The sequence below is a fragment of the Botryllus schlosseri genome, chromosome 1 (assembly GCF_051294905.1).
Source record: "Botryllus schlosseri isolate E-star chromosome 1, Bs_hap1, whole genome shotgun sequence".
NCBI classification, from domain to species: Eukaryota; Metazoa; Chordata; class Ascidiacea; order Stolidobranchia; family Styelidae; genus Botryllus; species Botryllus schlosseri.
Genome location: NC_137236.1, coordinates 7,704,571 through 7,732,280, shown reverse-complemented (window position 1 = coordinate 7,732,280; position 27,710 = coordinate 7,704,571). Strand labels below are relative to the sequence as shown.

Sequence of the window (27,710 nt, the reverse complement as noted above, 5' to 3'; positions counted from 1 at the left end):
GCGGGCTCGAATGGTATCATATCTATTTGTAAATGGGTAATGTATGGCATCTTATCAATTCGTTTATTTATTCTCTATTATGGATGGTAGCTATAAACTGAGGCTATGCAATTACGTAGTTTAACAGTTCTACATCTATGTGAGCGATACAGCGTCTTCTTGCATGTATATTTAACTCGATATTCGTTCATCGGTTCTGCATCAATGCCCACGCAAACTGTATTTCAGACAGATAGCAAATTGCAATGACGTAATCATGCCTCATACATACTTCGGAAAGGCAACATGACTTGAAATGTGACTTGACTCCTGACTTGACTTGACTTGACTCGACTTGACACGAGTTACCTTTGAAAATCGATTGACTTGACTTGACTCGAGTCAAAATGCGCAATGACTCGAAATGACTCGTGAATCGAAGGTGGTGACTTCATCCCAACACTGCTAGGATGCCTCTAGTGTGAAACGCGATAGTGCAAGTATCAAATCTAGCCGGGACAAGTCTCTAGTTCAATGAAAGACGTGACTAATCATTTCTACTGTACTTTCATTTTAGCCTTAAGTAAGTTCGTAAACGAAGCCTGTTTACCAAACATTCGCGTGAGTGTCCAACTGTTTAACGTAAGACCAATATTCACTAGAAATAAGTGATGCTGATACATGGTTACATAGGTCTCCGGCCGCGTAGTCGATCAGCGTAAGTATGCCAAGCATTGCTGTTGATTGATACTGATGTGGAATAACGTCTGTAAGATGTAATCCATAATTCGACAAGAGATATGCCTATCCGATATGTCCCTGAAAATTTATCGCACATATATTGCAGATAAATCGGATAAAACAAAATTCGTTTGTTAATCATGGACGGCAGGACGTCGACAGTTATAGTCAGTCTTCTGGCTGCGCTGATGTTTCTTGCGGCGAAATGCGAGGAAGCTAAATGGCACGGTATGTTGAATCGACTAAGTAATTCATTTCACGCTTTGCGATCACTTGACTTTCATTCTTTGGTGTAGACAGCGGTTGCTTTTAGTCTGCGGTCATAGGACAAGAGTTAAAGAACAACTTGGCACTCTCAGAACCATTTTACGTTTGCCGTTGAATTAAGGCACCCGTTACTCGTATTGCAATTTCCTTAGTTGATTTCAACGTCTTGAACAATAGCTGAATACACGAGTTCTTATCTTTGTGCACTCCCAATAACCCCCGTCAACACCGTTCAATCAAAGGCTTTTGCCTTGACTAGTCGTAGTTTATGTTGGCAGTACACTAACAATCCAATTTTTGCAATCGGTCTTTCTTTTTTTCTGGAATTGTCACCGATGTCGACGCTAGAATGAACTGAGGACTTCCACCCGACATAGCATATTTCGAAGAAATGTGTGACTTCTCGTCATCGATCTATTTCATGATTTATGTTCAGATCTTTCGGATTAGGCAAATTTTCATCCAAATCTCTCAAGATTAGTGGCTGTTTTCGGAACTTTCGTAACTTTTATCACAGCTTCCGGGAGCTTCGTAAATGATCAGAATTTATGTAGTATGATGTTTGAAGTTGCTAGAAGGAATTTTAATTTTTGCAAATTTTTGTATTTTTTCATGCTACATTTTCTCGCAATTTTTCTCAGGTATTGCGCAAGATGTAAAGGATTTATTTGAAAAGCATCCTATTTTTAGTATATTGTCTCTTTGATTTGCTTAACAAAGAGCTACGTGATTGATTTGCTGCATCTCAACGTTGTGTATGATGCAATGGCGTGCAAGCTAGAAGTTGAACAACCTCAGCCAAGCACGACAGTTCCCTAACTACATGTAAATGTGATCGCTTGATTGATTCACTGTCGATTAAATTTGAAGTCCTTCCTCAAATGACCGACGCCCAGGTGAGACCTTAAAAAATGACATTATCGCTGCTCACTATTTCAGGCCATTCATTTTGTTAAAGTTTGCTGCAATGCCGTGGGTCAGGTTTGCAGACTTAGGCGGATTGTGGTGTGGTATTTGACTTTTTTTTGGGGGGGGGGGCATCGCTTTGCTGTTCAACTTTTTACGAAAAGTTGTTTCCGCATTGCGTTATTTTCTGGCTGCAAAAATGAAATGTTTGGCGTTCTCGCCAGACTGTCCGTGAAAAGGGAAAGTAGCAACTTTGACAAATCTTCAGAAGCAGACAGTGAAATGTTGTCAAGTAGGTCTCAAACCTAATGAACATACAAATGTATCCATTTGGGTTGTCCAAAATTTGGAAAATCTCAAAAAATATGCGTATCCATGTCTCATTCTGTAGATTATTGATAAAAAAACGTCAGTGAACCTGCAATAAGCTTACAGGAAAGTCGTTAACATTTGTCTAAATGCGTTTGAAAGTAGCTGCCATAGAGTGGGTGTGTTAGCGACCATAGAACGGCGAGAAGACTAGTAATCACGCAATCACATCTCTTGATTGGTTAATCAGCTATGCTTCAATGACCACGACCACGGCGGCTTGCTGATTATGTGCTTCTACTAGTCCCAGAAGTACGCTAACGGCAATGATGATTCTGTAAGCGCATTGTACGTTGGTGATTAAATACTAAAATGAGACTCTTCGTCATTGAATTTTTAGTGTGAAAACTAGATAACGATAGGTTCAGAACAACAATACCCTTATACAGGCATGTCAGAGATGAAACAGCGAATGCTTGTGAACTTATAGATCCCAGAAATACCTATCTGGTATGATTGAGATTACGCCAAGTGGTCCTGCTTTTCTGGGTGCAGGTAAAGTATCGCCAAACTGGTACAGCACACCATGTGAGATGGATTCTGGACACGATCCTGTATGCTCAGAAGATATGTGGGCCGACCAGGTATCTTGCATTTGGACTCTAAAGAAATGTAACTACCGCGCCGCTTCAATACATTCTTTTTTATGTCCATGTCTGGTTTGATTCAAGCATTAGTCGTGATGCAGCCGGTAATAATCCAAGATTTATAATGGACATGCTAAACAATACAAGCAATGCAGTCTTTTTGCTGGTCCTACCAGCATAGTCTATGCTTGCCTTTAGACTTTCCGGGGCATCATTGAGGACTTAGACAGCACTTGCGGGTATGATTCATTATGCTGCAAGAATGTGACAAGTGCCAAGCATAGATGGCTGATTCATCCAGCCCGTACAGCTTTTAAGACTTCAATTATATATGCTACCACGACAAGATAAGATCAGACACAGTAGTGCCAGATGTCAAGTTTTATATTTGTATTCAATCATGGAACATCCCCTCTGAAACTAGAAGTTCTTTCGCCACTTGCATAAGCGCCTTTGCAATATTTCTTCTCGTGTTTTTTTGGTTTCCCTCGATGAAAACAAGACATACAGCTACAACGGTTGCCTTCACAATAAGCCATCAAGTCATGTATTTAAAGTTTTTGTGTAGCAGCTGTTCTTTGTTCATCATGTATTTTGTCACTCAATATGTTCTGAATTAATCTTAAATCATTATCTGCGGACCAACCTACAATGCGCTTACAGAATCACCGCCGTTAGCCGACTCCTTGACCAGCTAATCAGCAAGCCGCCACCGTCGTGATCATTGAAGCATACCAGATTAGCCAATCAAGCGCCGTGATTTCGTGATTATTAGTCTGCTTGCCGTTCTATGGTCGCTGACACGCCCACTCTACGGCAGCTACTTTCAAACGCATTTAGACAAATGTTAACGACTTTCCTGTGAGCTTATTGCAGATTCATTGACGTTTTTTATCTATAATCTATAAAATGAGACATGGATACGCATAAATTTCGAGATTTCCCAAATTATGGACAACCCTAGTATCCATGATCGATTGAATAGCGATGAAAGAAACGGAAAAAGCAGACACCCTGTAAATCAAAAACTGTTGGGCATCATTCCATTATCTGTTACCCTAATAACTTTTTACTGGAACTTTCGTTAAAATTAAGTGCAACTTTCTCACGACTTTAGTGTAACGAAACCTTGCCCTACTAATGATAGAACTGAACATCTAACGAAATCAGTTTGATATCATAACCGGTGTGATTTTGTACTGCAACCAAACGCTTACAATCGCAAAATTATTATTGGGGGTCACATTCCATCCTATTAACCACGCACCGTCAAATTATAACAGGACCGATTCATTACGAGCGGAAAAGTGATCTTGAGAAATGACTATACCACAATACCAAAGACTAAAAATTCAGTAAAGTACGAAAAGTTCAATTGCTAAAACCCAACTAAATGACGTGGATGGCGACCAAGGGCCTGTGGAATGTCATTTCTCAGTCCGGTCTGTAATGAAGTGTGCTTCTCAAAAAGGGTTTATCCTAGTGTTGCCATATTTGGGAAATCTAAAAAGAGGACACTTTTTCAGAATTTTCAGACTTGTAAAACCGGAGTAGAATTCTCAAAAAATGGTAAATTTTTCCCTCTTTGCCGTCGGTTGACTAAAAAAAGAAAGGTCAACTTTCTCGCTCGGTGCCCAAAATACAGTTTTTACCTTAACGTTATCAGGTGGTGTACTAGAAGAAAAAAAAGGTCAACTTTCCACTCTGCTTCCGTAATACCCGTCGGAGCGTCACTTCGGTGCTAATTCACGGCGTCTCAGTCGAATTTCGCTATAACTATGACAGAAGTTCTCAAAAAAGAGGACAAAATCTCCAAAAAAAGGACAAAAGGGCGTACTCCGAGGACTTTTAAAAAAAAATCATAAAAGAGGACAAATCCTCTTAAAAGAGGACGTATGGTAACCCTATTTCATCCACACCGGTTCAACTGTGGCATTGATAAATTAACAACAGCTCCGGGGAGAAGTCAATATACCGAATTGTCTCAACAAAGAGACCTTTTAGCTACCCGGTTAAATGAGCAAACGTCGTCTCTAGGATGCTTCTGTATAAATAACGTTATAGCGTAGATATAATAAGTCTATCCGTGACAATTCTCGAATTCCATGAACAGTCTGGTCAAACATCATCTAATCTAGTTTCATATTAGCTCTAAGTTTGTAAACAACGCTTGTTTACCAAACATTCAACAAATAGCGATATGGAATAACGCGCGCACATCACACGCAATTACGCTGGAGCTTATGATCATATTTCCTAAAATATGTCACACATGTAATACAGGTCACATGCAGCAAGGATATATGTCATACATTTCGGAATAACTTACTGAACTCACTCGGTTACTGTGCGGGAAGATATAAGCTCATAATCTCGCTATCTAACCAATTTTTGGATCGGGCCCGTAGCACCGTAGCAGTGGCAGTATAGCAGTCCAATTCATTTACAACCGGAATAGCGTGTTACTTCAGGCAAAATTATCCAGAATCAGTAAAACTTTGGGCGATACCAGGCTTATCATTGTGTTGCATTTTTATTTTCATTCTTGCTGCGCCCGTGATGGCGGTAGTGAGAGGTAGGATTGAGAAAATTCGAGGGTCTGGCTGGATGATTCGATATTGAATTTAGTATTCGAGAAGCGCTCGTATTGACGTGATACCGGTATGAATGATTACACAGTTCAAATATGTACCCTTATACAACCACAAAGAGAATATTGTCAGTTCAACTTCACATAAGATAATTCGGAATTTGTTCGACTATACCAGTGGTTCTCAACCTTTTTTAGATACGCCCCCCTTTATGACAATGAAAAATTTAACCCCCCCCCCCCCCCCCCTTATCGTCATACCAGAAAATCCAACCGGGATGCTGGCAACCCCAACATATTGTCGGATGACATGGAAGGTTATGACTGTAGATGAGAGAAGTAAAAAATATGAAATTCGGTCTATATATAAAGAAACACGCGTGAATTGGAGGTAAATCGCGCAAAGCGCTAAATTTTTCATTTGACCGCTTCTTTGCGCCCCCTCAGATGCTTTCACGCCCCCCCCCCCCCCCCGTGTTGAGAACCGCTGGACTATACATATTTCATAACACTTTGTATGCTGAGAAAATAGTATGAAATTACGATCTCGTTGATAATTAAACTGTTAAGTGAGAAGATACATATAATTTTTAATACTAAAAGAAATCCTCACTCACCACTGCCCAGCCCTAGTGGTAGAACGCTGTAATTTGATAATTTCTGGGAAAACATTGCTCATATAGGGTTACCCACCATAAGTGGACCAATGACCTTTTTTTAGTCCACACCACATCAGTATAGGTAAAATGTGGGTACTTTGGGAGTCGAGTTGATTTAAGCCTTTTTTAGTAAACGCAACAGGAATTCTAGTACAAAGTTTTGAGTCAGAAATTTTCCATAGTCCGGTGATTTCACTTTTATTTTTTTTTGTGTATGTGTTTTCTTTTTTGTGATTTTCACGGTGTTTGTCAACTACTATGGTCATTTACACCAGACTTCTTTATTTAATATTCCATAACTGCCGACTAATATCACGGCCCACTTCTAGACGTTTTGTAAGACACCGACTACGCGAATGAGGTGGCGACGAGGAGCCTAGATAAACCTCCAACACTTAGGTATAGGAATTGTGAAGTCAACTTCGGTCGGATTCGAATCGACAGCCCATTGATGGTGCAGCCGCGGATTATACCACTGCGCTATCTCGCCACTTGATTATTGGTAAAAATTGTCCTCCTTTCCATCTTTCACAATATGGCAACCCCAGCTCAAGAGCATTGGCAGGGTAGACCCTGCGAATGTTCTTGTGTATTCTCGAACCTTCGAATTATCGCGGTCCGCTACTATCGCGCATAATCGTTAACATAACATTCCGACCATCTCTAAGTAACGGTAACTTTTTAGCTACACACTTTGATCATCGATATCATTGACAGGTCCGCTAGGTTCGAATAACAATCCAGCTCAGAGCTGTAAAGGATTGAAGAGACATAACCCTGCACTTAGGAACGGACTGTACTACATTGTCGATAAGGAGGTCAGTATCAACTTCATAGCGCCACAATTGTCCTTTAGTAACAATGGGAATGCTCAATGGTCATATGCATCTTGACTATTTATTTGTCTAGTAGGCTAACAGATGCATTGCGATTCACGTCCTCAGACCTCCTGCGCTCTCTATATCGTCATATATATAACATAGATTGTAAAAGCATCTACTTCCCTTACACGGAACTACTTGCACAAGTGTACGAATGTACGTACATTGTCTCAAAATGTGATTGATTCAATTGATGCCTGTCCCGAACCACAGGTCTGATTTTGGAAGAGGGATTTCGCATATAGTTGGTACATTTATATAGCTCGGGTACGAGCACTACGAAGTATACTTAATACGTATCTAATTGAAATGGAATCTAATGAATAAAACTAAGTCATTCCATGCTATATGTATTGATGAACGATATTTATTAAACGTCTGGTTCGATAAGTGCAACGTTGCCTGGCTTCCCGCTTTTCAAGTGAACTGATTTGAACCAAACCAAGAATTCCATTTCATAACCGTCTTAGATCTCATTTGACAAAAGGTGAATTCAGGTTTTAGAAGTGCTTGAAATGAAATTTTAGGGAATATTAAACGCGAAATCATCTTCAAATGTTAGAAGAAAAGTAATCAACCAGCCATATTAAAACATCTAAATTGAATGACCGCATAAACCTAAAGGTCTGGTCAAAAAAGCATTATTTGAATGCTAATATGTTTCTAAAATATTACCATTGGAAGCCAGACTGAAATTAAGTAAAAACAAATCGTTGACAATAAATCGGAAATGTTCAGTTTGACTTTATAACAAATCCCATGTTTAGCGCTAAAGTAAAAGTGAATTCACCCAGCGTCAATAATTGTGTCTCACGAAAATTTGGTATGCAAACATAAGAATCTGTTGATAAATTACGCATTGTCACCTGTTCTTCCAGGGGTACGTTTTCCAAACATACTGCGACATGGAGGTTGGAGGTGGTGGGTGGACTCTAGTCGCCTCGATCCATGAAAATAACATGAAAGGAAGATGTACTGCTGGTGATCGTTGGTCTAGTGAGCAAGGCGTCACTGCTTTACATCCTCACGGAGACGGATTTTGGGCTAATCGTGCGACGTATGGGAAAGCAGTGTCAGCTACGAGTGACGACTACAAAAATTCAGCCTATTTCAACATGTACGCAGGTGATGTCATGATTTGGCATGTTCCAAATGACACTCCTCTCCATGACTCTGAAAACAGGTAAGCAGGCAACCCGATATACATCACAACGAAATAAATTTCAGCGATTCATCATGTTTGCACCTCATTTCAAAGTACAATTTCCTAAGCGATCCAATTTAAAAAATTTATAACCCTATGGTCAAGGTTGCCATACCGTCCTTACTTCTATGATTTCTCCTTATTTTCAAAGGCCACGTCTTAGAAAACTTAACCGTCCATGTTTCTAATAAATGTCCTTCTTTTCGACTTGCGCCTTTATTTTGTCTTATTTTCAACAACTATAGAACTTAGATCGTTTCCCTCTGGTATCTGTGTTGCCTAATATTCTTAAATTATGCTTTTGCGTCGAGATTTTATGAGATCATAAATGAAAGGAACTCCCGTGGCGTCAACACCACAGGATCTGACTTCTAAGTGGTGAGATAGCTAGGGCGGTGAGTGGTATACCAGTTTCGAGTATACCAAGCTATCGCAGCGGACATCATTTTAGCAGTAAACAGCAGCACCAGGTTTCTGCTGTCTAGTCTACTGCAGAATAAGCCGTAGGGGGCATCATTTATTGCGTACTGGAAAAGGGCGCAGTGCAGTCGACACTTGGGTTAAAAAGTAGTACAGCTATAAATCATTGATAATTAATCTATATTATATTGTATATATAGTTTTAGCTACTAATATGGCAAAATCTGATTATGAGCAGGCGTTAAAACGTTTTCCGTGACGATTATGAGAAAGAATTCAAAGGTATCAAAGGAAGCTTGAAGGGCGAGTGTTTCGCATATTGCAATATCTGCGATTGTGACATTAACCTGAATGCCATAGGAAGGATCTGGAGGCCATAGGAAGGACCGCTATTTCAACTCACATTGATACCCTAAAATACAAGAAGTATGCCATAATGAATAATTCGAGCGAGTCGATGAATAATTTTTTTACAAGTCGATCAGCACCAACGACCACAGACTGCAAGGCAGCTGCTGGGCATTCCATACTTTCAAACACCAGCAATAGTTCCTCTACAGCGATTGCACATCTCAATCGTTCAAAGCTATATTCCCCGATTCCAACATGGCAAAGAAATTTTCTTTGGCCAGGACCAAGACTACAAGTATTGTTACTGGAGTTCTTGCTCCATACGCTCAGAAAATGATTTTGTCTAAACTTGATATACAGCCTTTTTCCATCTTGGTTGACGCCTCTGATCAGAACGAGGCGAAGAAGTTTGGTTTATCACCCTATATGGGGGCCCCAGACCAACGTTGTTTTTAGGGGGCTGACGAAGGGCCCTGAGTAAAGGTTACCTATAGACCTGAGCTGTCGTAAGATCCATGAAGCACCTTCTAATAACATGGAGTTGCTGGAGCAGGTTGTTTCTTGCGAAAAGTATAGAATGTGATATGCCACGGCTCATATAAATACAAAGTATGTACGAAAACGCTCTTTATTGTTAATCTATTTTTTCGACTGTCCATATTTTTGGATCCATGACAATGGCAACCCTGCCTATAGTGATTGGAAATTGAGATAAAATCCACCAAAAAATCTTATTTTAATACCCGTTTCAATTCGTTAATTGTTATATCAAGCTTTCACGGTAAGGCCTACAACACGTCAATGTAGTTGGTCTCAACAATTTAACGTTTTTAATCATTGCGTGGTGGTAATCTAGCATCAGAAGCGCGGCAGACATACAAAGTCGAAAATTCATGCAATTTTCATTATCAGAGCATTGCTGAAATACTACACCAACAGTGGATTCTTGCCGACTTTTGGTGGCAATCTTGCAATGTTATACACACAGCATTACCCACTAAAAGACGGGCAATATACAAGCAGCGTCGACAACGGTCCAGCAATACCGGTAGTGTGGGAAAAGGGAAGCGCGGAATCTTATTTGAATTTGCTAGGTCCGAACGCAAGAGCTGAAGTGGATGGCGGATATGTGCAAGTAAACTATTTCATTTATGTGTAGGCTATTCCAAGCAGTGAACGGAACTTCTATCAAAATTGAATGTAATCGTTACGGGATGTGGGTGCTCTGGCTGTATCTGCATTCATTCAATTAATTGTTCACGCAATATCCTTTTTTCCAATCGGTTTACAACGTAATCACGCGACAAGGCACCGGGCTCACGGATAATGTAGTACATTTGACCGAAATAAATTAATATTTCGGAAGACTGCATGGTTACTAACTTTGTTTGGCCGCGACTCAGAATATTCACCGTAGTCACGGTTGCTGAAAACTGTATACTTAATAATAGAAATCGCCAATAGATCGGATGTAACCAAAGTTGTCGGACTTACTGCTCGAGGAGAGGTAGAAATAGGGTTGGGCTAAAATAACTAATTGTGTAAATACTTTCCAAAAACGGGTTGCATGGGCCTACGTGTAAGAATTACCATCAGATATAGCCGACGTATAGGCTACTATGTGGGATGGCTGGGACCCTCGAAATAGTCGCTCCAATATAGCTATATAGCAATATATATACGTATGGTATGGCATGCAGCGTTCTGATGATGATAACCGCCGATAGTAAAAATGCTGCCTGACTATGTAGTCCTGGTTAAAGATATTTTTGGTCCGTATATGACAGGGGTTGGAAGCTTATTTCGATAAAGGAAATATATTTACCTTATATTTTGAATTTTGAATATCAATCCACGTTACAATTGAATATGCGTGACGCCGTGGCTTGAAAAAAAATACATTTTGTAAACAAGGGCCTCGTTTTAAACATGTTTGTTTCAAATTGATTTTTGTTGTAAACATAACCCGGGGTATAAGTAATTCCACGGATTTTGACTCAAATAAAGCGATTTTCAAAGAATGTCAAAACTGCTTGTCAGTGAACATGAACAGTTGAACACACATCTATTTAGAATACCTACCTACTGATGTTAGTAAACCTTACAGCTACGCTTGAAGCTATTCCCGTTCTGGCACACGTCATTGTCGCTCTCCTTAAGAATTGTATTATGACTGAGTAGCTTCGGCCTACAATATCGCAGGAAAATACCGCATCATGAAGGCAAATAACTTATGCAACCTATGCTACCCACCATATATTATCATTCCATTTTACGCCTTGGTAGGCTATACTCCTAATTGGTATCACCTGATAATACATTTGTGTGACAGTGGTAAAGACGTATCGGCCTTAGGTCATTTTATCGCAAAATTCAATCGCAAAATTTCATCGGTTGACACTGAACGACAACTGCACTGTATAGTATCGGATGTCGTGTCTGGTACTCTCCAATTGATCTCGCGTGAATTATACTTCATACCTAAGAAACCGCTTTAATGCTGAGTGCGAAATTCACTTCAGAAAATTCCACAAACAGCAACTGTGAGTGATCAGGTTGATCATGTCAATCATCGAAACAGATTAACCGTATATAACAAGCTAATGCCAACATTCCACGTTGATGTCAGTGATGCCAAGCTCCCGTAGTTGAAGTCGGTCACTAAAATTGGAGCGTTTCATCTTTTCTGCGTCTTCGTTTCTTATAAGTATAGTGTTATTATCCAAGATATATTTCCAGTTTCGTGCCATAAATCACGAGCAAGACGCTTTCGCCTTGTGTCCCGGTGTAAGGATAAAGCCTGGGAAAGGAAACGTCGAGCATATGTGCATCGGAAGCACCAGCAACGGCTATGTCACCTACCTTGGAGATTTTGCTGCTTTGGATCATGATAATCCCAATTGGGAGGGTTGGGGAGCATCTACAAATTTGTACGAGTCATCAGTTTTGATTTTTTATCGATGAATATATGCGTGTTGATGCTGTCTTCGATATACCATGTTGTACATATTAGGCAATCGACTTCAGTAACCTTTTTCCAAAACAAAAATTGATATTTGTAATGATTTTAATTGAAAATAGCGACACACAATTCTTCATGTTGTTACTAATGTATTAGTAAGGGTGAAGACACGGAAGACTGGAGATGTGTTTGAATATGATGTCCAGAGAAAGGTAATGTCCGAAGTTATACTCGAGCAGGAAAGTTATTTATTTTATGCAGTGGTTTTTGAAGTATTTTACCGCGACCAGATAGGAGTTTAGTGACATCCCGCTAACCAAACCTCACACATCTAAATGATTGCACTTTAATGCTATTATGTATGTTTTATGCAACATGTATGTCGCGCATTCGATTTGAAGTCGCGGTGCATCATTTTCCTCTACGGGTAGCATTTGTACTGCGGGGTAAGATTGCAAGGACGGGCCTATTTAGAGCTTATCATTTCGACACAAACGGACAAATAAATATCGAAGGCTTTGACCAACCAGAGACGGTTGGTCTGGGCCAGTGTTTTATCGCCGACGATCTTTGTGGTAGCCTACCTCACTTTGCGCAGCCGCATGTTGGCCAAACCTTAATGTCTTCATGTGTCCCAGCGTGGAACGGGTTGGATCCTAGCAGAGGTGCTCAAAGTAGTCAAGAAAGCTACTTAAGTAGAAGTGGAAGTAACGACGAAAAAAATCTATTCAAGTACGAGTAGAAGTACTTCTTCCATAAGCAACCTAAAACTACTTCAAGTATAAGTAGAATTGACTGACTTTAAATCTACTAAGTAAGTAAGTAGTTGAGAAAACGATCGTAATTCGTTCACATGGACTGTCAAAAGGTGCAATTTGAGCTATGCGAAAGGTGCCGAGCTTGGTTCATATTGATGCATACCAGGAGGTATCCAATTTTCGACAGCATAAGCATTCGTCCGCATCATGGGATGAAAATGATAGTATTGATATGAGAATGCGATACTAATCCTCTGTTTCCTCGAACAGCACGTTTTAGAAAATATCATGATATGACGCAATCCCCCATATTATAAGGCCCGTAGTTTTGTCGGAGAGCGATTCGGAGAATATGTATAGAATACGGTATAAACACTTTGCGCGATAAGTAAACGTTAATAAAAAATATGGTCGATCATAAAAATGCCATATTGTGGATCTTTATTTCCGGGAATTAAAGGCATTAGCCTACTACACTTGCTTTCATGCTTCAACATGTATGTTATCCAGACAAAAGAACTGATATGAATTAGAACTCAAAGTATATGATACTGGGAATTGAAAAGTGAAATATAAATACTACTTCTAAAAGCGGAACATGTAGTCCATGTCTTTAGTCCAGAAAATTTCAAAGGCGGGATGTTAAAACGGCTTTAAAACTAAAAAAGGCACATGTGCAGTCCTTTTTTTCAGATTAGGACACGCCATGGACATGCTAGATTACGATATGATAAGTAAATGCTAGATTGCGAAATATCAGATTAAAACGTTACGATGAGCCATATACACTGTGATGAACTATTTCATATGGGCGAAGGGCAACAATGTGGTGTGAAGGGAACCACGCCAAACCGTTACCTAAATTATATTCGCCGATACTATCGTGCAATTATACTGATCACCCTGAATCCACTGGACGCGAAGCGCGACGAGAATTATGGGCTTTACTCAACTATTATGAAAATTAAAAGGCAGTGGCGGCACGTCCTATCGGACAACTGGGGCATTGCCCCACCTAAAATTCAGTTCAATGACAATTCTTTACCATATATAGCGAAGTCTCTGCGGGGAATGCCCCGGTAGCGCTCATAACAAGCTTTCACTGTCTATTCTCTCAAAGCTGTGCACAATAAAGAAACAGTGATTTACTCTCACCTATTCATAAAATTACCTAGCAGGTGGGACAACATAGCCTGGTTGCCCTTCAGGTGTGATGTAACAAACATATCTATATCTGAACTCGGTGACCGTCATATGCGTTTAGTCGACCTTTGCTGGTATAGGTCGATTTTGATGGTGTTTCACACCATGATAATTCTTGAAACTTGGTATGTCATGTCGTGATGGTGTTATTTGACACTGTCCCAAGTTTCAGGGTTTCTACTTAAATTTCAGGGTAGTAATTCCGTTTCCGAAGTTGAGTGTGTGCTGTTCCATGCCGAGATCGGTCATGACATTTGGTACGGTAAGTCTTAATATTAGTAACGAACGCTGTACCAAGTTTCAAGTTTGTCACTGAACTATGTTAGTGGTAATTTCGTTTCCTAAGTCGAGTGAGAGCTGACTCGTCATTTATCGAAAACATATTTTACGCAAAGCCGGTATTGGTCTCCATTGATTTTAAGGATTCTCCTTACCTAGATCCGTCATGAGCTTTTGCATGGTATGTCTTGATTTTAGTATCGAACGCTGTGCCAAGTCTCAAGGTTGGCACTCAATGATTAGGGCAGCTATTTCGTTTTCAAGGTCGAGCATGGTAGAGATGTGCGCTGATCTGACACTTAGCCTACCTAACGCATTGCGGATTTCACGTAATAGCCGGTGTATCTGTGTTAACGCTAACTGTGTTCCATACTGAGATAGGTGATGAGATGATGATATCATGAAACAGTTTACTAACATCCTCGTTTTGCATTCAAATAATTACTTTTATTTTATATTCTCCAATGTCCATTTCACCGTCAAATTGTGGCCTTCAGGCCATTTCCTTACAATTACAACCCCTGTCAAGCGCGATAGCTGTTTCGTTTTCGATGGCGACTAACAGCTGATCGCTTGATCAGCCTATTCCTCAGTAAATTTTACGCAAAATTCGGTGTTGGTCTGTTCGTATTAATTTTGACAGTGTACCATACCGAAAACGGTCATGAGGCTACTTCTCGATGATTTCATGTAACAGTGTACCAAGTTTTCGGCTTTCATCCACGTATTTATTCGGTAATATATTCTCCAAAGGCGATTTTGCAGCATACATATAGACACTATAGACCGTAAGTCGTATGTGTCGTGTGACAGCCTCAAGGCCAAAATCTCCTATGCTGTACTGGGACCGAATTTCCGAGGCTGCTATCCGTAGTTCCGTAGTTTCGTAGTCTATGAGATAACAATTGCGTATGTGTCCGAACTCGTTGACCTTTCCTGTTAGGCTTACGCAATCTCTCGAGTTATAGTCATTTCCATTTCTGCAGATAATTAGTCAGGTATAGTGCGAACATGAACCATGTCGAATCTTTGTTCCGTACGCCGTTTACGCAGTTACCACACTACAAGTCACAGCTCACCGACAGACCTCTCGCAGCACATACGTTAAAATCACTGTTATCGGAAAGTTCGTGTTACCGTACCACCAAGTTACTTTTTACGTTGGAAAACGCCATTGTGACGTCATCTTGATAAAATTCGCTTGCAACCCTTGCCCCACCTCCCGATATTGTCACGAGCCGCCACTGTTAAAAGGTAATACTCCGTGAAAGCAGACCCGAAATTTCCAGGCTACCTTCTTGGTTGGAGGATTGAACTACTTCTACTTGACAAACTGAAAATAGCGAAAGTAAGTAAGTAGATAACAAACTATTAAGAATTATAAGTAGTGAAAATCAGATCTACTTGAGTAAGTACCAGATGTAGAGGAAAACTACTTGAGTACTTCGAAAAAGTAGAGGTACTTCGTTACTGACCACCTCTGGATCCTAGAGACCTCAGTATAATAGTCCAGCATACGTTCGTTGCCCACGCTTAGACTAAATTAGTGGTTTTTAACCTTGCCTCCAGCGCCCCGCAAGGAGCGCTGGCGAATTTAAAGGGAGCGGAAACGCTTAGGGGGCGATATGGGGAGCGCTGGGCTCAGGGGGGCGATAAGGGGGCGCTGAAGAAAAATAGCTTCGCAGTAGATGATGTGGTACTAGGACATATCCTAAATGAGTATTCAGAACAAATTAACATTCCACAAAATTGTCAAATCCCGATATTTTTGGTCACGCTACGCGACGATGTTCGCTACATATGTTTTCATGAATGTAGTGGGTTATTATAATTCATATAAAACGAATTGCGCGTACTTTTAGATCTCCAATTTTTCCCGTTATTTAAAACACTGCCGTCACGCTTGCTAGGGTTATTTTCAACAAATTGTTTCGAATTAGGTATTATATCCCGCAGCGCACAGCGTGTGAAAATCGAAGAAGGAGGCACTGTATATCACTTTTGATTGAGAGTGAGAGCCCCTTCTACATAAAATAGGTTTTGAAGCTTTGAGCACGAAATGAATAACTAAATATACTTATATTTGGGACCAACAAAATTAAATCGTCAGAATATTTCTTCATCGTATCATAAAGGATGATACTATCGCATGAACGTTTTATAATCTGAGTGGCTTTCTTTGGAGTACATTCACGTTAAAACTAATAACTGGGTACAGTACTAAATTCAATGTGAGCAAATATATGCATCCCATTCTCAGTTGACTTACGTATAGTTATACAAAGCACTTAGGCAGTGGTTCTCAACCGGGGGTCCGCGACGTCATTTCAGAGGGTCCACGAAGCCACTAAATTTGTAAAATAATTGATTATAACCTATAATTAATTTTTTTTTAAATACAGAAAGTATCAGACAGTTTCGCTTCAAAATTGCTAAAACTTTAGTACTAACATCATTAAAATGGTCGTGAGAGATGAAATGTCTGACCGTGCAAACTCATTTTAATTACCAAATTGCCAATAGTATGCCGATCTAAACATAATGCTGGTTAGAGAAGTTTTGTTAGGGTTTGGCTGGAGAAAGCAAGGTCAAACAGGGTGACTTATAAATGTTTGCAAAACATTTTGGATTTGGAGTTGTCATTCTGAGCAAATTGGTAAACAGTCGTTTGAAATAGACATTCTTGCTATTTTCCTAATCTGTCCCATTGAAGCAAGTGAAAACTCGCCACTAAATCAATTTTCTCCTGGGATAACCATCAAATAACTTCAAGATGAGATGCTAGATAGAAATGAATAGACTGGACGTTGTTGTTGTTGTTTTTTATTTGATTGGCGATTATAACACAAGTGGTCTTGTTCGCCATATCGAAAAAGTCATTTAACATCTAGGGGTGGGTATTACATTACAAAATATAAACTCATATACATGGCTTTGTTGCGAGAACGAATTTCACAACGTTTGGAAAAATATGCGTGTCAGTCAGTGGGAGCGATATTCTTCCTCCGACACGTGTCCTCGAGAACTCTTCTCTGGTGTATAGACTGGACGTGATATGTTCATCAAAAACTCACACCAAAAGCTGTCGTCGGAAGCGCTATACGCATTGATAATACTATAGAATGTAAACGTGGAATGGCAGCGACCGATTTTGCAGCTTCGTTCCGCTTCGCTGAAGCTTTACTCAGACTTATTTTACGGCAGCTACTGTAGAATTTATGGCAATTCAAAAGTTGTATTACAGAGCTAAGAATTTACTGAATCCGGTCTTGATCGAAAGCTACTGTCGCACTGATTTCGAAAATATCAATCAAGATATGGTGAAGCACCGTACTGAGATGAAAAACCACCCTCAACATCTAAAATCTGCATTGTTCAGAACAATCGGATGACCGCAAAACAATGACCATAACAATGACCCATTGCGGCTCTTCGATTGTTCGGACAATGCCGATAATTCAGACTTGGAGGGCGAATTCTGAGCGGTTCAGTGCCTGATCATATTTTTATTTACATTTCCGGAATCAGTGCGACAGTAGCTTTCGATCAAGACCAGATTCAGTAAATTCTGAGCTCTGGAAGACAACTTTTGGATTGCCAGAAATCCTACAGTAGCTGCCGTAAAATAAGTCTGAGTAAAGCTTCAGCGAAGCGGAACGAAGCTGCAAAATCGGTCATTGCCATTCCACGTTTACATTCTATAATAATACATTCGACACCGCCTATCATTGTGTTAGTAAATTTTGGCACCCGTTCACATCAAATCGAAGAAGCGTATTTTCAAGACAATAAATACAGCTGCAGAATTCGCTTCGAAATATTAAAAGTGTCACCAATTTCTTCATATAGTGTGGTGTTATATTTTCAAGAAAATTCATTCTGCGTCTGTTTATCACTAGCATGCAATTAATATTTTTACAGGATAGACGACGGTTGCACAATAATTGAGCTGATTTTGAATAAAAAGTTGAGGGGGTCTGCGGGGGTCCGTGGTGGTCCAAAAGGGGTCCGTGGTGGTCCAAAAGGGGTCCGCGAAGACAAAAAGGTTGAGAACCACTGCACTAAGGCAAAATCCAATACCAATAATTTCCACATATTGCCAATCGCCGATGTGAATTCGGGAGGGTTCGAACCACAGGGTATGAGAGCGTACCAAATTGTTGTTATAACAACCTTGATTTTACCCTGTATATACCACACACAATTATTATATGGTTTATTATAGTCGAACGTTCCTCGAGCGCGATTAAAGCGCGAAATATTTCCAATAATAAAGTCCCAAAAAGACCGACTGAACTTTGACCTCTTACCAAGACCGAAACTGCTGCAGCCCAAACCCCCAATCGGTTAGCTCGAAGGGTGCCCTAAATTATATCGGTGAATAAACATAAATTAAACATAATGTTTTGACGACTCCCCCACGAAAGAATACTCATAATTATAGAAATAGAAAAAGGCATTACGGCGTCGGCCATTACCACGTCACGATGCACAAAGACATATGAAGTTCGGTGAATGAGTATGGGACTCCAAGAAGTGTGTCAAAAAGATTGTCAGCCAGAAAACCTTAGCCGTAGAGGATTGCCCTTTATGTTGAGGGTAAACTTCTATGTATGTAAGTCTAATTGTCCATAGGTGCTTAAATCGCTCGTGCCGAATCATCATGCCGTCGCAATCTGCACCCCACAGGACAAATAACATCCATCAGAGAAAATTATTTGCCAGTAACCAAATACCAATTTTGAATCGAGTGCTTACTTCAGTTTCATACGTTTATGCGTTTTAATATCTTTTGACTATAGAGCGGACAAGAGGTAACAAAATAACATATAACGATTTAATTGTACTAACGGGCACGCCCGAATATGTTCAATTATTAATAACGTGGCCTTCATTTTCCAATACAGCAGCTCACTTAGCGCTACTGGTAAATCTGATTACGTGGGCTGAGAGGATAAAAAGTTTATAGGGACTATATATGCAATTACAACCTATTTCATTCATGCATTATAGAAGATTTTGGCTTCTAGAGCGACCAGGCCCCATGAACTTTGCTGACCATAAAAATCACGCGACGGGATTCTTGAGGGCGAGAGCCTAAGAAGTTTGGTTTATCACGCTATGGGTGCCCAAGACAATCGTTTTAGGGGGGCTGACGAAGTGCAGTTGCGACCCTCCCCCTCACGCATCGTCTTTATTACAATCCTTACAATATGAGGGCGCGCTGGAGCACGATATTTTTTAAAGGGGGCGCTGGAGAAAAAAAGGTTAAGAACCACTGGACTAAATCCTCCCAACGGTGTCCGCTGGTGTTTGACGATACTTGGAATATACCATTCCTTCACAATTTCAATTACCGTTAGTTTCATTCCGTAAATTATGCCTATTCAACTACATATGAGGTAGGTCAGTTACGGCCCTGCTTTCTTCCTCGCCTGGCCTGGCCCTGTCTTGTATTACGCGTGGAAGTTTCCAAGGAAACCAATGTCTGAGAAATCGTATCTTGTAATATTGTATATTTTATTGTAAATTGAATAATATATTCATATTGAAATGAACCCGAATATTTTCGGTTGACACTCGTCAGGGGTAATCGTCAGCAACTAGTAGAGAATTGGAAGGAACATTGAAGAGCTTCTTGGAGGTACAGAACTTCAATATACAATTAAATAGTATATTCATATTGAAATGAACCCGAATATTTTCGGCTGACACTCGTCAGGGGTAATCGTCAGCAACTAGTAGAGAATTGGAAAGAACATTGTATATCAACAATCGTATCACAAAATATGACGTCACCAGCATGAAATTTCGAATGAGAGAGCGTTCAATGTACTATTTTTAGGTGATACACGAACTCCTTTTGTTGACAGAGTTTTGGTTGGTGTATTTTGATAAAAGTTGATTCCAAGGCACACAAATGGAACTGTGAACGGCCTCGACCTACGATTCGAAATCGGTCGTCTCGATAATTATTCGCACAAATCGGATTATCCAACAGATGTTTGCCGATGGCAGAATTAATGGCTTTTGATCGATCAGCATCAATCTTGAGTGGATGAGTTAAGGGTGAGCTTTTCACATCGCGTGACGCACGTGTTCTGATAAATCTGGGGACATGTTGGTTTATGCGGTCCTGCAGACGTCTTGACGTTCTTCCCACGTAGCCACAATCACAGTGGCACCTATATTCGTACACTACATTACTTTGTTGAAGTGCAGGAAGCACGTCTTTGCGTGTTGAAGGGAGCAGTTGTGTTGTTGTAAAAATCACATTGGTTTTGACTGTATCGTAACATTTACCGACAGCAGAAATCAATTGTTTTTCAAAGCGGGTGGAAATGGGGCCAATCCAAGGTAGATGGATATAAACATCTTTTATTGTTCGTGCGGTGGGCTCTGTTCGTTTTTCTGCGTTGAATTGCGTTAATTTCCTCTCCATGCCGCGGCTGATGACGTGTTCAGGGTAACCGTTATCAAGTAAGATTTTTCGGATGTAGTCAAGTTCTAAACTCAGTTTGTTACCCGAACATATCATCAGCGCTCTATGCACGAGTGTGCCTATGAGGTTAATTTTTCTGCGCCGAGGACTAAATGAATTCCAGCGAAGGTATTGGCCTGTGAATGTCGGTTTTCTGAAAACAGACGTTTCAAATTTGTTGGTATTGCGCTTTTCAACTAATACGTCCAGAAATGATAATGAGTTATTGCGTTCTTTTTCTATTGTGAATTGCAAGGCCGGGTGAAGCGAGTTTAAGCGAATGAGAAATTGGTCACACTCCGATTCATTCCTGAAAATGACAAATGTATCATCTACGTATCGGCGGTACAATAGTGGTTTGGCGGACTCACGCTGGGACAGAAGCAATTCACAATAGAAAAAGAACGCAATAACTCATTATCATTTCTGGACGTATTAGTTGAAAAGCGCAATACCAACAAATTTGAAACGTCTGTTTTCAGAAAACCGACATTCACAGGCCAATACCTTCGCTGGAATTCATTTAGTCCTCGGCGCAGAAAAATTAACCTCATAGGCACACTCGTGCATAGAGCGCTGATGATATGTTCGGGTAACAAACTGAGTTTAGAACTTGACTACATCCGAAAAATCTTACTTGATAACGGTTACCCTGAACACGTCATCAGCCGCGGCATGGAGAGGAAATTAACGCAATTCAACGCAGAAAAACGAACAGAGCCCACCGCACGAACAATAAAAGATGTTTATATCCATCTACCTTGGATTGGCCCCATTTCCACCCGCTTTGAAAAACAATTGATTTCTGCTGTCGGTAAATGTTACGATACAGTCAAAACCAATGTGATTTTTACAACAACACAACTGCTCCCTTCAACACGCAAAGACGTGCTTCCTGCACTTCAACAAAGTAATGTAGTGTACGAATATAGGTGCCACTGTGATTGTGGCTACGTGGGAAGAACGTCAAGACGTCTGCAGGACCGCATAAACCAACATGTCCCCAGATTTATCAGAACACGTGCGTCACGCGATGTGAAAAGCTCACCCTTAACTCATCCACTCAAGATTGATGCTGATCGATCAAAAGCCATTAATTCTGCCATCGGCAAACATCTGTTGGATAATCCGATTTGTGCGAATAATTATCGAGACGACCGATTTCGAATCGTAGGTCGAGGCCGTTCACAGTTCCATTTGTGTGCCTTGGAATCAACTTTTATCAAAATACACCAACCAAAACTCTGTCAACAAAAGGAGTTCGTGTATCACCTAAAAATAGTACATTGAACGCTCTCTCATTCGAAATTTCATGCTGGTGACGTCATATTTTGTGATACGATTGTTGATATACAATGTTCTTTCCAATTCTCTACTAGTTGCTGACGATTACCCCTGACGAGTGTCAGCCGAAAATATTCGGGTTCATTTCAATATGAATATACTATTTAATTGGAAGGGACATTGTATATCAACAATCGTTTCACAAAATATGACGTCACCAACATGAAAGAGAGAACGTTCATGCTGGTGACGTCATATTTTGTGATACGATTGTTGATATACGCTGTCCTTTCGAATTCTCTACTAGTTGCTGACGATGACCCCTGACGAGTGTCAGCCGAAAATATTCGGGTTCATTTCAATATGAATATACTATTCAATTGTATATTGAAGTTCTGTACCTCCAAGAAGCTCTTCGTGTATTGTAAATGTATATTCGGTATCGCTTGTAAACTAATTCAGTTACGATGCATTGCATCACGGAACGCACATATTTCTCACGGTTTGGTTTTACTAGTGGGAGAAGTCACGCCAGACTGGGGATATGTTTTTAGACAGCGTATACAGTTTTGGCGAAACAGGTATGATCCAGATTCGTATTTTGGCTCGAAAGAAGGCTCAGTATAAGAACAGGTTTCTAAATTTCTGGAGCATGAAAGCGACTTTGTATTCGTCCAGTTTCCAGGTCATACCCATTGTCTTCAAATATGCTCGAGTGATATATATATAGTGATATATTGGCTCGCATTCACACTACAATAATTGTTCTCAGACATAAAAATTTATGGTCCTATTTTCCAAGTATCAGAACTGATAGACGAAATATCAATAGTGTGGTGACTTTACAATTATTCGGAGTTACAATAAAATGTCCGTCTTGGCCGTCCTAGTCACGAGTCATATGACTTGGTTCGAGTCATACAAAATGACTCGAGAACTAGTCGAGTCAATACAAAAATTGACTCGAGTGAGTCATTTCACGCATTTGCAATAATTACACGAGTTATTACAATCCTTCTTTACACAAGTAGCGTCTCCTGCTGAATTTTAACATCAAGCTTCATTTCAAGTGCTGTTAGATAACACTGGTCAACACAATTTTTGTTGACTTTGATCAGACAATTGATATTGACTAACTTTTGACCGCTGAATTCAAAAATGACTTCCGTGTTTCTCCATCACGTCGAGTTTTTGGGTTAGGCACACACCACATTGTCCCATAACCCACATAATAGCACTACTTTCAATATTTTAAGCTTATTGTATAAAACGTTTCAAAAACCACATGCAGTCGAAAGTAAATCAATATACTTCAAAAGAGCATTTGCATTGCTTTATTTGGTTGGTTTAAACCAGCGGTTCTCAACCTTTTTTGACACGCGCCCCCCTTGGCGATGGTCAAAAAATCGCGCCCCCTGACCCCCCTTACATTTATCGTCATGTCGAGAAGATCACATCATCTAATACAGAGGTGGGCAGCCTTCTTGCTAATCATGGCAGCATTTCGATTACTTATGTAGCCTAAGGCCGCATTTCAGGGCATAGACGCAATGAACGATCTAGACGCAATATACCCAAACTGTCCATATCTATTTCCGGTAAACTCCGGACTATTATACTTTTCACAACGGCCTATTGTACGCACCGAAATCGCGAGTGGCAATGTTATGAATAGTTGATGTGAGTGCATATTGTCGCGCAGAGCGAGAAAATTTTTCAGAGCCGCGAATGAATTGTTAATTCTTGAGGATTCCCATTCCTGCTCCAATTAAAATCGGAAAATGAAGTCTTGTTGAATTGCGCGGAGCGCGAAGAAAATTTCAAGATTAAATAAAATCTCTCGAAAATTCGGGATACGGCTGCCAACACATATTAATTGAATTAGGCGTCGACGGCCGCATAAATTCCCTTCTACGGCCGCATGCGGCGGTACGGGCTGCCCACCCCTGATCTGATAGTATACATAAAGTATATCTTACGCCAATTTTGCATCCGCATTCCAGTTGTTTAGTCTTTTACATTGCTGACAAACTTCCCCAAATGAAATATACAAATGAAAATGAAAAATAACAAAAAAAAACATTGAAAAGGACATCAATAATTTCAAGGTAGGTTGCACTGAGACTAATCCTGATGCTGGTAGTGACTACAGAGAGCACGGCGTCGTTCTGTCCTGCCATGCTAAATTTGTTCAGTTTTGGAAATGATTTAAATTGTGTTGATTTATAGCAAATTGAGGGCGAAACCGGCCAACCTATATTGCATCGAAGTCTGTCTTAGGCAGTGCAGTTCGCCAGCTATCAACAACAGCTACCTACCGTACAGAGATTTAGGCTACTGCCAAAGCTATAAAGCAACCTGGGGGGCGCGCCCCCCTTGTGCGACGCGGGAGGCTCTATGGGTGGGAGGCGCGAGGAATTTTTGTCAATCTTGTCAATGTCTGTATGAATTGTGACTAAACATGTGTTTCACAACCATTCTGAAGATACGATTATTGAGGATTACACTTAATTCGTATTCTAGAAAGCTTGACAAACTCAAACTCCAGCAGTCGCGCTCAACGGAGTATAGGCTGACTTCAACTTCATATGAGCAAATTTTTGATATTCTTTGAAGATTTACAGAAATTCCTACGTGCAAGTCATTCATTACTTATAGCTTTGGGAGTAGCCTAAATCTCTGTGCGATAGGTAGCTGTTGTTGATAGATGGCGAACTGCACTGCCTAAGACAGACTTAGATACGATGTAGGTTGCCCGGTTTCGCCCTCAATTTGGCTATAAATCAACACAATTCAATTAATTTTCAAAACTGATAAAATTTAGCATGGCAGGACAGAACGACGACGTGCTCTCTGTAGTCACTACCAGCATCAAGATTAGTCTCAGTGCAGCCTTTTCAATGTTTTTTGTTATTTTTCAAACACGTTTGGGGAAGTTTGTCAGCAATGTAAAAGACTAAACTGGAATGCGGATTCATAATTGGTGTAAGATATACCGTATGTATACTATTATAACAGGGGTGGGCAGCCCGCACGGCCGCATGCGGCCGTAGAAGGGAATTTGTGCGGCCGTCGACGCCTAATTCAATTAGTATGTGTTGGCAGCCGTATACATGCAAATTGCAATTACGAATTCACTCCCGAATTTTCGAGATATTTTATTCAATCTTGAGATTTTCTTCGCACTCCGTGCAATTCAACAAGACTTCATTTTTCTATTTTAATGCAGTAGCGCCCTTCTTAATTGGAGCAGGAATGGGAATCCTCAAGAAATAACAATTCATTCGCGGCTCTGAAAAATTTTCGCGCTGTGCGCGACAATACGCACTCCCAGCAACTATTCATAACATTGCCACTCGTGATTTCGTTGCGTACAATATGCCGTTGTGAAAAGTAGAATAGTCCGGAGTTCACCGGGAATGGATATGGTCAGTTTACCATAAGCATTTTGCGTCCAGGTCGTTCATTGCGGCTATGCCCGGGGATGCGGCCTTAGGATACACAAGTAATCGAAATGCGGCCATGATTAGCAGGAAGGTTGCCCACCTCTGTATTAGATGATGTGCTCTTTTTGACATGACGATAAATGTAAGAGGGGTCAGGGGGCGCGATTCTTTTGACCATCGCCAAGCGGGGCGCGTGTCAAAAAAGGTTGAGAACCGCTGCTATAAAGTAACGAATGACTTGCACGTAGGAATTTCTCTAAATCTTCAAAGAATATCAAAAATTTGATCAAATGAAGTTGAAGTCAGCCCATACTCCGTCGAGCGCGACTGCTGGAGCTTGAGTTTGGCAAGCTTTCTAAAATACGAATTAAGTTTAATCTTCAATAATCGTCTCTTCAGAATGGTTGTGAAATACATGTTTAGTCACAATGTATACATACATTGACAAAATTGACAAAAATGTCTCGCCCCCCCCCCCTCTGAGAGCCTTCCGCGCACCCTAGGTTGAGAACCCCTGGTTTAAACGGATATTGCTTCTACAGGAAAAATAAAGTGCGAGTTTCAAGGTCCAAATTTACGCTAATAACCCATAATTTTGTCGGTTGCCTAGTTTAATGCTCGAGCAATAGTCAGCTAACATATGTAAGGTCCAATCTACTCTGGTATCTTACCCCCATCATCTTCAGATGTTGAGGTTATTTTCTCCTTGCCCATCTCCGACTATGTCATGGTTTTTGGGGAAATTATTTAGATATTTTAGCTTTTTTGAATGTCTGCTGTCCGACATAAACATATGGCAGGGTCACATGTGTATCAGGGCTACAAGTGGATCCTTGTTGTTTGACGACTGAGAAAACACAATATTTCGAAGCTGAGACGTATGATCCAATCGTGCTAGTGATATTGCAACAATTCAATGTCTCTGTATTATTTTCAATATTTCTGTATTATTCACGAAGACTAACTGCGAGTGCAATTGTTAATGCACCTAAGACGTTGCCATTTTATAGAATGCCAAACTTTAGGACCCTTTATCAGCTACTTAGAGGCATTTGGCATTCACTTGAGATGTAAATCGGGATTCCTCCAGTAATCCATGGTAACAGTATCTTGCCAATGCCAGTATCACAGCAATACACAGAGCTACCGAAAGTAGACATACGAAAAAGGGGATGTTTCTCCCGATCCGAAGTGAGATAGCTTCCTTACCTCGCCAAGTAATCATTTCTCACTTGGTAAAGATGATAAAAGTTCCAATGATTTCTATTCCAAGTCCCAAAGCTTATATCAAATCAGTATATCGTGTTGATGGACTACTCTACGTTCTGAATCATATTAGATTTCAAAATATTCATCTTGATCCAAATTATCGAGCGTATAGGAGTTTCAAATTAATTACACTGGATAAGCTGAATGGGGAGTTGGACCTATAGCTAAATGTAATGCTTATTTTTCTTGCCATATCCTGCGGTTTGAATCAAATATGTGTCCGAATTATCCTCGGATGATTGCATCCTCTAATCAAAAATCGATACCGGTACCTTTTTTTCCTAATAATTCAATCGAGCCCTTGGCTATATCACTCATCATACGGTAAAAGTGTGGATTTTGATGTGGTATGGAAAAATAATATGTTGAGCTTCGTGAAATTTGCATATTTTCGGGATATGTCGTAGAGCAAAAACATGACGTGATGGAAGAAAACCAGCGGCAGTTTTGGAATCAGCACGTCAAAATTAGCCCAAATCAAGTTCAAAATCAAATTCAACAATTTTTTTGCACAAAATTGTTGCCAAGTGTAATAGTTCATTCCGCCTAATTTACTCTATAAGCCACGGCAGTTCCATTGAATCAGGATCGACAAGTGGTTTGAGCTGAAAGCGGTGATGTAGGCTACATGATGTCATGGACCGATTAACGTTTCCACATATATTTTTTGAAGTTTCAGAAATTGATTGTGGGACACTTCCTCGACGAGACTCTAAATTTATAGTCATTGCCGTCTTTTCAAGCTGTAATCATTAGTATTACCGTATCCGCTACGAGCGCCCGTAAGCCATCCATACTTAGTGGAGCTATTGATGCCTTCTTGACAGATGTCCTGCAAGCAGAGCTGGTTACTGGTCTGCAACGACGTAGTTCTACATTCCCGGCGTACCAAAGTAGGATTTACCAACTTGTACTGCTTTAGACTACTTCCGATTCCACACGATAGTTTTTGGGTTAAACTACGTACTTTTCACATTGGATTTTTATATGCTATGATAAGTAATTAAATGTTATGTTTGCACCACCTGTATGAGTATGATTGTCATACAAACAGTATGGAGTAGCCTATCACTG

The 27,710-nt window shown here is 40.3% G+C and overlaps 1 protein-coding gene and 2 long non-coding RNA genes across 3 annotated transcripts in view; 2 read left to right on the top strand and 1 right to left on the bottom strand.

Annotated features, from left to right (window-relative positions):
- LOC145433631 (uncharacterized) overlaps nt 1-22,016 on the top strand; it is a 222,440-nt gene extending 200,424 nt beyond the window's left edge. The window contains exon 2 of the long non-coding RNA XR_013913159.1: nt 21,818-22,016. This is a non-coding gene — a long non-coding RNA (uncharacterized LOC145433631). The remainder of the gene's footprint in view (nt 1-21,817) is intronic.
- Nucleotides 740-11,941, top strand: LOC145440426 (intelectin-1-like). The gene is made up of 5 exons (XM_080318038.1): nt 740-948; nt 6,816-6,916; nt 7,858-8,162; nt 9,867-10,089; nt 11,694-11,941. Exons 1-5 carry the CDS (start codon nt 861-863, stop codon nt 11,916-11,918), a joined length of 942 nt encoding a protein of 313 aa, XP_080174164.1. The 5' UTR covers nt 740-860; the 3' UTR covers nt 11,919-11,941.
- Nucleotides 19,895-21,820, bottom strand: LOC145433628 (uncharacterized). The gene is made up of 2 exons (XR_013913158.1): nt 21,005-21,820; nt 19,895-20,947 (listed from the first exon to the last, which is right to left on the bottom strand). It is a non-coding gene; the product is annotated as an uncharacterized LOC145433628 (long non-coding RNA).
- Nucleotides 22,017-27,710: the final 5,694 nt, after the last annotated feature.

Coding starts and splice junctions, on each gene's coding strand:
- LOC145440426 (XM_080318038.1), top strand. CDS start 861: ATGGACGGCAGGACGTCGACAGTTATAGTCAGTCTTCTGGCTGCGCTG. Junction 6,917..7,857: donor ACTACATTGTCGATAAGGAG/GTCAGTATCAAC, acceptor CTGTTCTTCCAG/GGGTACGTTTTCCAAACATA. Junction 8,163..9,866: donor CTCCATGACTCTGAAAACAG/GTAAGCAGGCAA, acceptor TTTCATTATCAG/AGCATTGCTGAAATACTACA.